General features: G+C 42.3%; 1 protein-coding gene across 4 annotated transcripts in view; it reads right to left on the minus strand.

Moving 5' to 3' along the window:
* Positions 1-12,356, minus strand: part of MCTP2 (multiple C2 and transmembrane domain containing 2) — a 183,726-nt gene that overhangs the window by 116,480 nt on the left and 54,890 nt on the right. For 3 of the 4 annotated variants that reach the window (XM_012804444.2, XM_003788814.3, XM_023512681.1), the window contains 2 exons: positions 10,231-10,361; positions 443-629 (listed from right to left, as the gene is read on the minus strand). In XM_012804444.2, coding sequence (XP_012659898.1) covers positions 443-629; positions 10,231-10,361 — 318 coding nt within the window. The remainder of the gene's footprint in view (positions 1-442; positions 630-10,230; positions 10,362-12,356) is intronic. The other variant, XM_023512682.1, reaches the window with a different exon arrangement.

Raw genomic sequence — 12,356 nt, forward strand, 5'->3', positions numbered from 1 at the left:
ATGAGTAGGTTCTTACTCGATCCTAAAAAAGTTCTGCAAACGTTATCTGTAACACTGCAAATATTAAGGCTTGATTAAAAGGAAAAGTTACTTTTGCAAACTCATACTGTATTAAAATTCCTACTTACATATGCAGACATGTTAAGCAAAGTCTGTTTCATTCAGAACGTCAATGTTTTCCCAAGACTCCCTAAAAGCTAAAAATTCAAAATACCTTTTCGGTTTTGAAAATCACAAGGCAAACTCTGAATCTACTTTCACCTTTTCATTAACACATTAACCCCAAGGTCTTATGTCTTGTTTTATGACATACAATTAAACTTGGGACAAAGATCTCTTTTGATGAAGTTTTTCAATTTGTAGACTTTGTTTCAACAAAGACTTTGTTTTAAAAGGGAGGGCAGGAGAAGGGGGAGTGGAGTAACCAGGCAAAGGCACTCACATATCGCTGGGAAATCTGCTTTCTTTCGCTGGGGTCTGCTAAGGGGCAGACACACAGATCAGAGACGGAGACTCCTGCGCAGGGCGTAAGTGTGACCAACATCAGGAGAGCCCCCAGACAGCTCTCTAAGGGCAGCTCCAAGCAGTTGGCTTGCTTCAGAGGGAGCGCCGAGATATCCACTTTACACCTAGAAAAGTTCCAGGAATCAGAGAAAAAAGAAAGTGATTAATTCAAGACCACTGCAGAACCTCCAAGGCACCTGGCTTTTATTTCATCAGGCCCCAACCCTCACTGTCTGGGCTCACGTTTATTGAACAGTGAGGGTTGCAGGGGCTCCCTGGCTCGTAATACACACCCTCAGCCTAACACGCTCTAAAATTAAGGAGAGAACAAAGTACAGAAATTCAAAAAGAAGATAGCATCAGGCGGATGGCAAATGAAAAGTCAGGTCTTTGCCAAATAAAGTCTGCAGAAAGAGAATGAGAACAAAAATTAGGGAGAAGAAAAGTTTCCAAGTTTAAGCATTGAAGGGTGAGTGCTGTGTATGGCTTCCCTGTGCTGTGTCTTTTATGAGTAAAGAAAATAAAAGATCATGGATCAAGACACGAAGAAAAAAAAGACATGAGAAATGCAAGTGGGAGCGCATTAAAGGAGAACCATTTTCTTCCTGATTAATGCCAACTGGTGAATTCTTGTTTAAAGAAACACGTTAAGGTGTTTTCCTAATAGGCACTGGGCCACAGGGTTTCCCCAGGTGGGGTTCTTTTGGACAAATGGAGCATGAAGTGGTGTTGATTGATCCCATTTCTGCAGCACTGCCAGCAAAGGCTGTACCCATCTGCTAGAAATTGCATGTTTTCCGCCTCTTAATAGCCAATGTTCTGGGGATGTTGAAAACCTCAAACACATTTAAATACAGAAGCAAACACCAAAAACGGGGGCCTTGGTGCTAAGCCATTTATTTGCTTTAACACTGACAACTCTGGGTTTGCCCAGACCACACCTGCTATGTTTATGCTTGCAGGTGGGTGAAGGGGGTGGGGGGGTGGGGAGGGGAGGGCCAGGATGGCAGTCCTAGATGTAATTCTTTTTCAATTCTCATTTGTCCACCATAATTATAGAATAAGATGAATATTCAAGACTTTATAAAGGAGGAGCACACTATTGTTTGTTGTGGGATAAAGGATATTTACCCCCTCAAAAAACAATAAAAATGGATGACTCTTAAATCTTCAATGAACTTTGTATGCTTGCAGATAATTACAAACAGGCAAACTTGCATAATATTCAAAGCAATGGCACGTTTGAGCCACAGGGCTATGTGGACAAAAATTTCTAGTTTAAGAAAATTGAGAGAGCACCTGCAATTGCCTTGCAAATTAAAAAGAAAAAAACAACATTAAAACTCTAGGCCACATTTTATTATATAATTTTAAAATGACTTACTGACACGTGTCTATACAATTAGGTATACATGGGTATTTATTTCTTATTTATCAAAAGTGACCCTGCTTATGGGACAGAGTGGCAATTAGAACTTTTGCATATAATAAATTCATCAGCTATTTCTATTGGAGACAGATTACAAAATTGTATTTTAAAATAATCCTCTGATTTGAATCAAACTTTTCTTACTTTTTTTTCTGTAGTGATTATCTTTTAACATTTACTCCCATTGATGAAAAGAGCAAATTACTAAATATTTTTATTTCATAGGCAATTGCGTTAGTGGCAAAATCAAATTTGCTTGGAAAGAAAAAAATGTCAAATGCTTTCACTATGCCATTTCTAGAAAACAGAGTGCTCACACATTCTTAACCACTATCCAGTAATACAGCTATTTAGGAATACTTTGCTAACATTACAGCAGTGGTTCTCAACCTTCCCAATGCCGCGGCCCTTTAATACAGTTCTTGTGGGTCGTGACCCACAGGTCATATGCACGTTCATGTAATAAAGCTCGTTCGTATGGGAAGACAAACGATCCCATTTTTTATGAATTTTTTTTGCTGGTCACTTTAATCCAAATTAGCAATAACCAATTCACAATACACTCTTTTTAATGCCATTGATAACAGTTGTTTATATTTGTCCGTGGACCTTCCTTGTTGTGATGATAGTTTTGTTTGTTTTTTGAACAGACAAAAGTTATTTAGAGAAAAGTGCACTGAGAGTTAATAATGTTTGAGGGTCAAAAATAATGCATAAGTAGGCAATAAAATTTTTCTTGGATAATTCAAAATGGACTTGACATTTAATTCTAAAGAGTAATCGGATAGTGCCGTGAGCAATATTAGGGTATTTTGAATAACTCTGCAAACTCTCCTAGTGACTGGTTAAATGCACCATGTCCTGAAACAGAGCATTTTGTTATTTTCAACAAAAGCTGAACCACATACCAGATGACATGCAAAGTAAATGCTGGGTTTCCTCTCAGAAATTATACATTTTCACAAACTTTTCAGTCATTTCTGTCCAATGTCAGTTTTATTCTTATCTGATTTTTAAATTATTTCATTAACTAGGAAAGAAACAGCCATGCCCAGTTTAGATAGCAGACCTCCATAAATAACAGGTTGAAGACTCTGGTATCAACTTAATGGATTCTACATTCTTTTTATTAACTAATGAGTGAATTCAGCCAAATCTTCCCTTTTACATTCTTAGTGACCTTACAGAGCAAATTAAATTGATATGTCAGCATCATGCCAATCAAAATTAAACCTTGGTCTTCTGCACATGGGGTATGACCCAGCTGATGAGGGTCTGTGACCCACCATGTGATTTGATGTCTTAAGACTTAAGAATTAATTTACAGTGACCTTCTCAGGTACCTTACAAAGATGGCTTTCTATAAACTTTCTGTATCTTGCTACCCACCTGGCTTCCCCATTTATTCTCACATTCTGAAAGAAAGAAGGAAAGATGGAGGAAATACACATATCTCATACAAAACCCTCTCTTATTCAGGCTTCCGGTTTTACCCTATTTTGACCCCAGTTCCCACTGCTCTTGTCCTAAATTTGATGGAGAACCAGAAGCTCTGGATGTGAGCCAGAGAATTATTTGCATTAACCCCAAGCTAGGAAGGGTCTAAGACAGTATCAGCAGAAGCAGGAGGAGAATTATTCTTTCTGCAAAAGAATAATTACAAACACTCCTCCCAAATTACAGACACTTTTACCACAACCTTCTGAACGACAGTTAAGAATCAAATGAACAAAATCCCTTTTTGTTGCTTTCTTAGGTTCAAAGGCAAATGGACTAAATTTTAAAATCTTTAAGAGTGAACATTATATAATACATTCATTGAAGGCATCTTTAACATGAAAAATCTTGAAAGGATAACCCAGGCTGGGTTTTTTTTTTTTTTTCCCCACTTTCCATTACTGTACCGTATTTTTCTCCAAAAAAATAATAAATAATTTGGTTGGTCTCCTAAAACTATCAAGTCACTACTGAAGACCTATGAAATCTTTCACTCTTGTATCAGAGTCTCACCCTGAGACCCTGCATGAGTCTGTGTTTTATTTTAAGATAGAGTCTCACCCTGTCACCCTGGATAGAGAACCAAGGCATCACAGCTCACAGCAACCTCTAACTCTTGGGCTCATGTGATCCTCTTGCCTCAGCCTCCCAAATAGCTGGGCCTACAGCAAACTGCCACAATGCCCTGCTAGTTTTTCTATTTTTAGTAGAGATGGGGTCGCTCTTGCTCAGGATGGCCTCGAACTCCTGAGCTCAAGTGACCCACCTGCCTCAGCCTCCCAGAGTGCTAAGATTATAGGTGTGAGCCACTGCACCCGGCTTTTATAAGGCTTTTTGTCATCTCTTTACCTACGTACCTGTTAGGAGGAGGGCACTGGATTAGCCTCTACCTGTTATGGGCAGGACCCAGAATTTGCATACCCTGAGCGTCTATGCCAGAAATGCAATTAATGAGCATTAAGCAATCAGATCTGTTCCTATGGCATTGTATGCATGGGGCCTAGCCATGTTTCACAGTCGTTCAGAAGGTGCAACACACTGACACACTGGCCCTCAACTCACCAAGGATATTCTCATTGCACTGTCAGCTATGAGAAAATTCTGTTGGTAGGAGCTCCACCGTAATGGCGAGATTTATATTAAGGAAATAAAAGTAGCCGAGACACTGCCTTGCAAGTACTGAGAGAGGAGAGTCTGCTGGTCATTTGCACGAGACGGAATCCAGGGCTCTGTGACCACAGCCTGCCCTCTGCTCTAGTCTCACCATGTGACATCATTCTTTTCATCCCTGGGTAGCTTCCAAGAGGGAATGTGCCCTCTCCTCTCCAAGCCTTTGCCCATGTTGTGCTGTCTTCCTACAAAGCTCTTCCACCCCTCTCCTCAGACAAACTGCCACCCGCCTTACAGGTCTCTGCTTAGGCCCCTGTTCTTCTAGGAGAGGCCTGTGTTTACCCCAAGCCCAAGCGGGTTTCCGTGGCGTCAGGGTCCACAGCCCTCCATGGTGTGTCACTGCTGGCTTGCTTACTGTACAGCCCAAGACCTTTTAGTGCCCAGTGATGGGGTAGCTGTCATCATGCACTGAATCCCTAGCTCTCTGCACCCTACCAGACACATGATGTGCTCTAGATTTGTTGGATAAATTGAATGCACAAACAAATGAATGCCAGCAGCATAATGGAACTCTTAAAGTCAAAAAATTCAAATTACAAAGTCACCGCCTTTTGTTAACTATCAGGCTTCTGCTGTCTCTACTTCTTCCCTTCTATAGAAAGGAATTGGAATAACGTGTATTTCCTGGGAGGCTCCCAGATGAGAATTTCCATTGTTCTACTCACCTGAAGAAAAACAAAGACGAAATTACCTTTCTTTTCCTCTTTCCTGCCACAAGCACATATGAAAGCTCCCCTCTCCAGCCCTGAGGCAGTTAATGTGCTGACGTAGCACCGTTCTGACCTCCTATTCTTGTCTCCCCCCATTAATCCTGCAGCATTTTAATGTTTTAATTCAACACATAATTTTACCATATCAGTCAGCCAAACCTGCTCAAGTTTTACTTGCCATGATAGCTTTTAACCTCTTATTCATTACCATAATTCTATGTTTTATATTACAGGCTGGTCAGCTTTTAACTTAAAGGCAAGGGGCAGAAAAGAGTGGTAAGAGTTTTAAAAGCTGTAAATCTCAGAGGCTGAGGAAGCGGGGAACAGGAGGAAAGCGGCACATGTGTCAAGCCAGGCTGTAAAAGCAGCTCAACGACACGGGGTGCAATTTGTCCAGAGAAATACTCCAGCCCAGATTTTTCACTGCCTCAGAGCCACTAATAAACGGGGAGAATGTCAGCACCACTTTACAAGGCACCATCTGGGGCTGAACTGAGCAGAGGCTCTGAGGCAGGCCGGTCAGAACACGCTCTCACTTTCACTCTTACCCTTTCCCAACTAAATCTGGAATCTTCTATGATAAGGTCATCTCTAGAATCATCTTGAAATATAAAATACTAGGGCGCCAGCCACGTACACCTAAGGTGGCGGGTTCGAATCCCCAGCCCGGACCCGCCAAACAACAATGACGGCTGCAACCAAAAAACAGCCGGGCGTTGTGGCGGGCGCCTGTAGTCCCAGCTACTTGGGAGGCGGAGGCAGGAGACTTGCTTGAGCCCAGGAGTGGGAGGTTGCTGTGAGCTGTAATGCCACGGCACTCTGCCCAGGGGGACAGCTTGAGGCTCTGTCTCAAAAAAAAAAAAAAAAAAAAAAAAGGGCAGCTGCTGGGGCCCAAAAAAGGGGGGCGCCGGCCCCATATGCTGGAGGTGGTGGGTTCAAACCCAGCCCTGGCCAAAAACTACAAAAAAAAAAAAAAAGAAATATAAAATATACTTGAAGGAAATGATAGGCGCACTTTGAGAGGGCCTAAAATGGAATAATCTATATTAATGTGTATTCATACTCTTGACATTTAAAAGTTGGAAAAGGTTTATACCTACTCTCCCTAAAACCCCTGACTGACATCAGATGCCATCTTTTGCTTGTTTTGCCCATGACCAAACTCGAGCGTTACCAGGAACATGGCATGTCGGGGGGCTGGATCTTACCCAAGCACTGTCGCCTCACTAACCTAGCCTCTGTAGGAGTTATGTGGGGCTCAGCAGGACCCCCCCTCCATTGTACTACAATACCGGGGAAGTCAGAATAGGACTCAGGAGGGCTTGGCTGCCAAGCAGGGCTATATTTTAAGCTAACAACCTGCCAACGCCAATGTGATTTCTCTTTGCGTGACTAACCACTCCAACCAGACTTTTCATTCACAGCTAGAAACTGTAATATTATTCCATTTAACCTATACTGCTCACAATGCTTTAGTCAATGGCTGTCTCATTAAAATCTCAAAATTAATAACTCCACCTACTATTTGAAAATCAAAAGGATAAACAATGTCAAGTAGACTTTGTTGCTCTTAGCTACAATGACCCAGCAGGTTGGCCAGTGACTCCACTCTACAGGTGGAAAGTCAGGCTATACAAATGAGTTCACTGCGGTAGACTCCAGTGCCAGTACAAGGTGTGGTTACCAGCAAGCCCAGGGTGTGGGACTCCCAAGTCAGCATTCTGTCCCTTACAAGGAACTGCCTATGATGGGGGACCTCGCGGAAGATAATTTCCTCAGAGAGGTCACCTAGATCTTTGTCTCTAATGTGCAATTACGAACATCAAGTAGTTATCCGAAAATAAAATATAAGACGGGGCTTGAGACACGGTTAAGATTCACTCTCACTAGTATTTTCCCAGCAGTTGGAAGATAAAATAGCTGAGCCTTGGAATAAAGATCACAACGAAAAGGAAAGCTAGGTGGAAAAAATAAAAAAGATGAAATGTTTAAAAGTAGCCCTTAAGGATGTGCACAAGTTACACAGCAGCACAATCTTTTCCTTTAGCCTAAGAAGCTCTAAGATGTATTAGAGTAGGTTTTGTCCACCTGCAACTTTGCTGCAGGGAAATGCTGATGGAGCCAATTCCCAAGAGACACTTTGCTATCTTTTGCACTACAGGAGAGGAAAAAGGAAAAGGACACACACACACAAAAAAAATCCTTTAAAGTCCACAAAGAGCAGAATAACTAACGAAGGCAGGTAGATGCCTCGGCTACAAACAGGAAATGGCTAAAATAATAAATGGGTCCCAAATGACAAAACATGGAGTGAAAGGGACATCTTCAATTATTCTTCTTGTCTCTCTGCAGCAACCCAACACTCATTTAGAAAAGCATTTCCTATTCTGTGAAGGAAACATAACAGCACAATGACATGTGAATGAGGGCATCAGTCCTCGCGCCTACTAAAATTACACGGGGCCATTCATCACAAGAGACCCAAAGTCCCACTGCTCAGATAACACTCTGGGACACGGCGTTCTCTGCATTGGTGTAACTTCTCCTTGCTCTGTGGGTTAGCACAAAGTTTCGGATCCTCCTGCCTTCAGTGTTGGCAGGGATCTGATATGTCACCACTGATGATGTCAGAGGTACTAAGAAGTGGTTAAGGCATCTCAGTTGCCCTGTGTGTGTGGAAGAGGGAAAAACAAGGTCAGATCCTAATCGGACAGGCAACGTCTAATGAAATGCTGGGCCCTGGGAAGACCCCCTGCACAAGGAGGAGAATGTGGCTTGACCCGATTTGCTGTCCAAATGCACAAACCTGGCCAAGAGCAATGATGGTGACCTAACAGATAAGCATAGAATTGGGAGTGAAGAGACAGTGCTAAGTGATGCAGCCAGGGTGCAGGGGGTGACATGGAAGTCTTGGGTGTGGTCCCTGAAGTGCTTGTCCCTTCAGAATGCTTAGTATGAGGCTCTGCACCCATAGAACAGTGGTTAGGGCACCAGCCACATAGACCAGAGATGGCAGGTTCTAACCCACCCCAGGGCTGCCAAACAACAATGACAATTACAGCCAAAAAATAGCTGGGCATTATGGCAGGCTCCTGTAGTCCCAGCTACTTGGGAGGCTGAGGCAAGAGAATAGGTTAAGCCCAAGAGTTTGAGATTGCTGTGAGCTATGACACCCTAGCACTCTACTGAGAGCAACATAGTGAGACTCTGTCTCAAAAAAAAACCAAACAAACAAACAAAAAAAAAAAAACAAAGAAAACTAAAACAAGAAAGAAAGAGTGCTTAGTATGAGTACACATATTCTGGAATGCAAGCATACTCTGTGTGTATACACACACGCACTTGTGTGTGTTTCCATGTAATAGCTGAGGAAAGCGGCATCAGGAAGGTAAGTGCCAGGTTTGCTAATCGTCCCTCCAGACAAGACCGGCCCAGGAAACAGAGAACCCCACGGAGACACGCTGGAGGAAGGTGTCGTGGGCACTGAACTCCCTACTCCTCTCACTCCAGACCCAGAGGTGGGATGGCGTGATGACAGCACGCAGCCAGGCGCTGTGCTAAGTAGGTGACACAGAAAGACCACTGCACAAGTGACTGGGTTAGCAGGGTCTTTCCCCATTTCTGCTTCTAACTTCCTGGCTGCTGAAAAAAAATAAATAAATCACCTCCCTGGGCTTCTACATGTCCTTATCTGTAAAATGAAGGGATTTTTACTACATTAGTGGTTTTCGATCTTTAGTTTTCAGCAATGTAACCTTTCCCTCAAATGGAACCCCAATATACAGCACAGGCAAGAGCTGAGACACTCTAGCTGGGGCAGAGGGATCTTAACTCACATCTGCAGAGGTAGCTCTGCCGTCCCTCAGGGACTGACCAAGGCATGCCCTGAACCCAAGTTCCAACCTTGAAAAAGACAAACACAATAGCTGGTGGAATCCATTTGAACATCTGTCTTCTAAATTTAAGACCAGTGTACAAACGGAATATAGATAGAATGAACAAAAGGCAGTGATTTGTTGGAAAAAAACTTTTGTTTTTGAAAACACAAAATCCTGACTCTGGAACTCCTTGTTCTTAAGTTCACGGACAAGTCACTCGTAAACTTCGTGAACTCTGCTTCCTCGACATAAGCATGACGTCACTAACTCGCAGGGCTGTTCCAAAGACCAGAGGTGCAGCAGCCCGGTGCACGCACCGACTCACTCCCCTGCCACCCGAGGAAGAAGTTTCCGCAACACTTATCACATTACTGTTCTTATGTGTGTGTGTCTCCATTCAGCTGGGACGGTCCAGAGTAAAGACCTCAAAAGATTCCCCGTTACAGTTTGCTTCAGAGTATAAGGACATTGCAGTTTCTGTTATGGGGGAGACACCTAGCATTATGTCCTTACCAACTTATATAATATTTCACTCAAAGTAGCCAGACCAAAATTTTAGAAAATATTAGAAATGTATATAACTTTCTCCACCAATAGTCTGAGATGGCACTGTGTCTTTCTGTAGAAAATTCCTGATACCTACTATTTTCTTTTATTTTAATCAATATTGAATGACAACTAGCACCAACAAAAATAATAATAATAAAATGTGACAAAATAACAAGCAAATTTTCCCAGAGTTAGGACTGGCCAGACAGTTTACTGATGGTTTGGGGGAGGGCAAGGGGGGAGGAGATGGGAGGGGTTGGGGAGAGGATGGAGGTGGGGGTAGGGACACGGATAGGGATGGGGATGGGGGAAAAGGACAGGGGTGGGGATATGGATGGGAGAGGGCTGGGGGACAGGGATGGGGACTGGGGCTGGGCGGTAAGGGACAGCGATGGGAGGGGAATGGGGACACCCTAGCAGGTGCACACCTTCTCTCGGGGCCCACCCCACCACACAGAAACCAGCTCATGCCTGGAAAGCAGAGGGGACTCACGTGCCCAGACGCTCCTCGCGCTTTTTGCTGTCCTTCCCCCACACTTCAATATCCAAAATGCCCATCCTGTCAGAGAAGTAGTGAAAGTCAAACTGTTCCTGCCACTGCGGGTTTGCACTCTTACACAGTGTCTAGAAAACATGCAGTTATAATGTTTATTTTCTTACAGCGTCATTCATTGTTACAGCAGCTACACATTACATTCATTTCTAAACTGCAGGAGGCCGTGATGATGGATTCACCCCTTATAAAGTCAAACTTGCCTTTTTGGAATGAAAAGGACTCAGAGTGTCCAGGAATTGGCAAAGCATTCCTACTCCCTTTATCCGGCCCCCAGATTCAATAATATAGCCACTGAGTTAATAAGAACACTATTAACTTCACAAGAAATTGTAAATAACCTGTGTCTCTGTGTATACACACACACTGTGGACATGTATCAATAACATTTTGCAACTGTTCTCTTACAGAAGATAACACTAATTGGTTAAACAAAGGCAAGCCACGTCCCCATTCTGTGCTAGCTTAAAAGCTCTATAAATTAACAGGCTGGGATCTTAATTCACATCTGCCAAATGCATTGAATAAGCAGCTCATAACTTGTACACTGCTGCCTCTTTAAATACCAGGTTACTGAATCCAATCACTAGGGTGGGGGGAAGACAAGGAAATTCCAGCCAGACCTAAAAATTAAGGAGAGTGGTTGGAAACCCCCACAAGAGTTTCTGTGTTCTCCAAAATGATTGCCAACCACGTGTGTGTTTAGTTCATTGGCAGGTTTACATTTTCATTTCATTTACATAGAGATTCAAATTGTGAATCAAGAGTGAGCAAAAATGCTGTAGGCCCCTGAGTATCAGGCTCCAAGGGCAGGCTCCAGGTATTAAATCTTCACACCAAACTGTCCCTGCCTAAGAATAACATGGGCCTCTCAGGCCTCAGCTGTAACCAATGTCACCTAAATTCATTTAAGCTGTTTTTCACATCAGGCTTAATATATCAGATCACAGAATTTAGAAACTAAGCAGGGGAGGGAGGGCCTATTAGACTGCAAATTAAATGCAGTATTCCCTCAGGGGGATGTAGCAGATATTGGACTAATTCTATACTTCACCTTAGTCCAAAGGGCTAAGTGTGCTTAGTGATGAATAATTTTTCTATAAACCCTTCGCCTGACCCCGGCCGGCTAAAGGAATCTTAGTAGAGAGATGTGGTTACCCTGGATACGCTGACTGTGAGGCACAGCCTAAAATTACCTGGTCAAAATAATTTTGTGCAGATTGCGGGTATAGCTCACCCTCAATTTTTCACATTTTTTATAATTTATTCTTCAACATGAGCCTCCCTTCTTCGCTCCTTTGTGCTAAAGTAAATGATGTCAAATATTTGATTTTGCCCTAAAAATTGTTCAGTGCAGACCACCTCTCACCTCCCTAAATCATCCTCCAACTGTCTGCATGTGGTACGGCCTGGAGGCTGGCAAGCCCAAAGGGCAGGTATCTTCCGGTCCATTTTCAAAATCTTCCACTGATATCTTTCTTTTCTATGTGGCTTTTGGCAAATGATTTCACTTTCAAGAACTCTAGCTCCCTCAATGCATAAAAAAAACATGGGAAATAGTCCTGTCCTGTTTGACAGTTATGTAAAACTAATTACCATGGTTCTGAGACTACGGTTTTTGAAATAAAACTCACATCAAATTACTAAAATTAAAAATTCAATGGAATTTGGATCGGCAAAATAACATGAATTGTTTTTAAAGAAAGTTAAAAAATGCCATTGCTATTGCTAAAAGCTACTCATTTTTAACACTTTAGATAGTTTTATTCTTAAATCACAGCAAAAAACAGCAGCACTCGGTATCTATTTTTGGTATTAAGACAAAAAAGAACAAGTAAAGGGTATATTATTTTGAAAATGTTTTCCATTATCTCAAATATTTTAATCCAAATGTCAAATACCAATCCAAAATACGCTGTTTTATTTTTGTAGCATTTTGAAAACACTTAGTTACCCTTTTCCCACATTCTATGAAACATAGTTTGCTTATTTTCAAAATGAACACAAATCAGGCATTCAAATCTATGACTGGGGAAGGAATCTGTAGTTCTGAGTGACTATGTTAA

Source organism: Otolemur garnettii, unplaced genomic scaffold (genome assembly GCF_000181295.1).
Source record: "Otolemur garnettii isolate 467f Iridium unplaced genomic scaffold, OtoGar3 scaffold00029, whole genome shotgun sequence".
Taxonomy (NCBI): domain Eukaryota; kingdom Metazoa; phylum Chordata; class Mammalia; order Primates; family Galagidae; genus Otolemur; species Otolemur garnettii.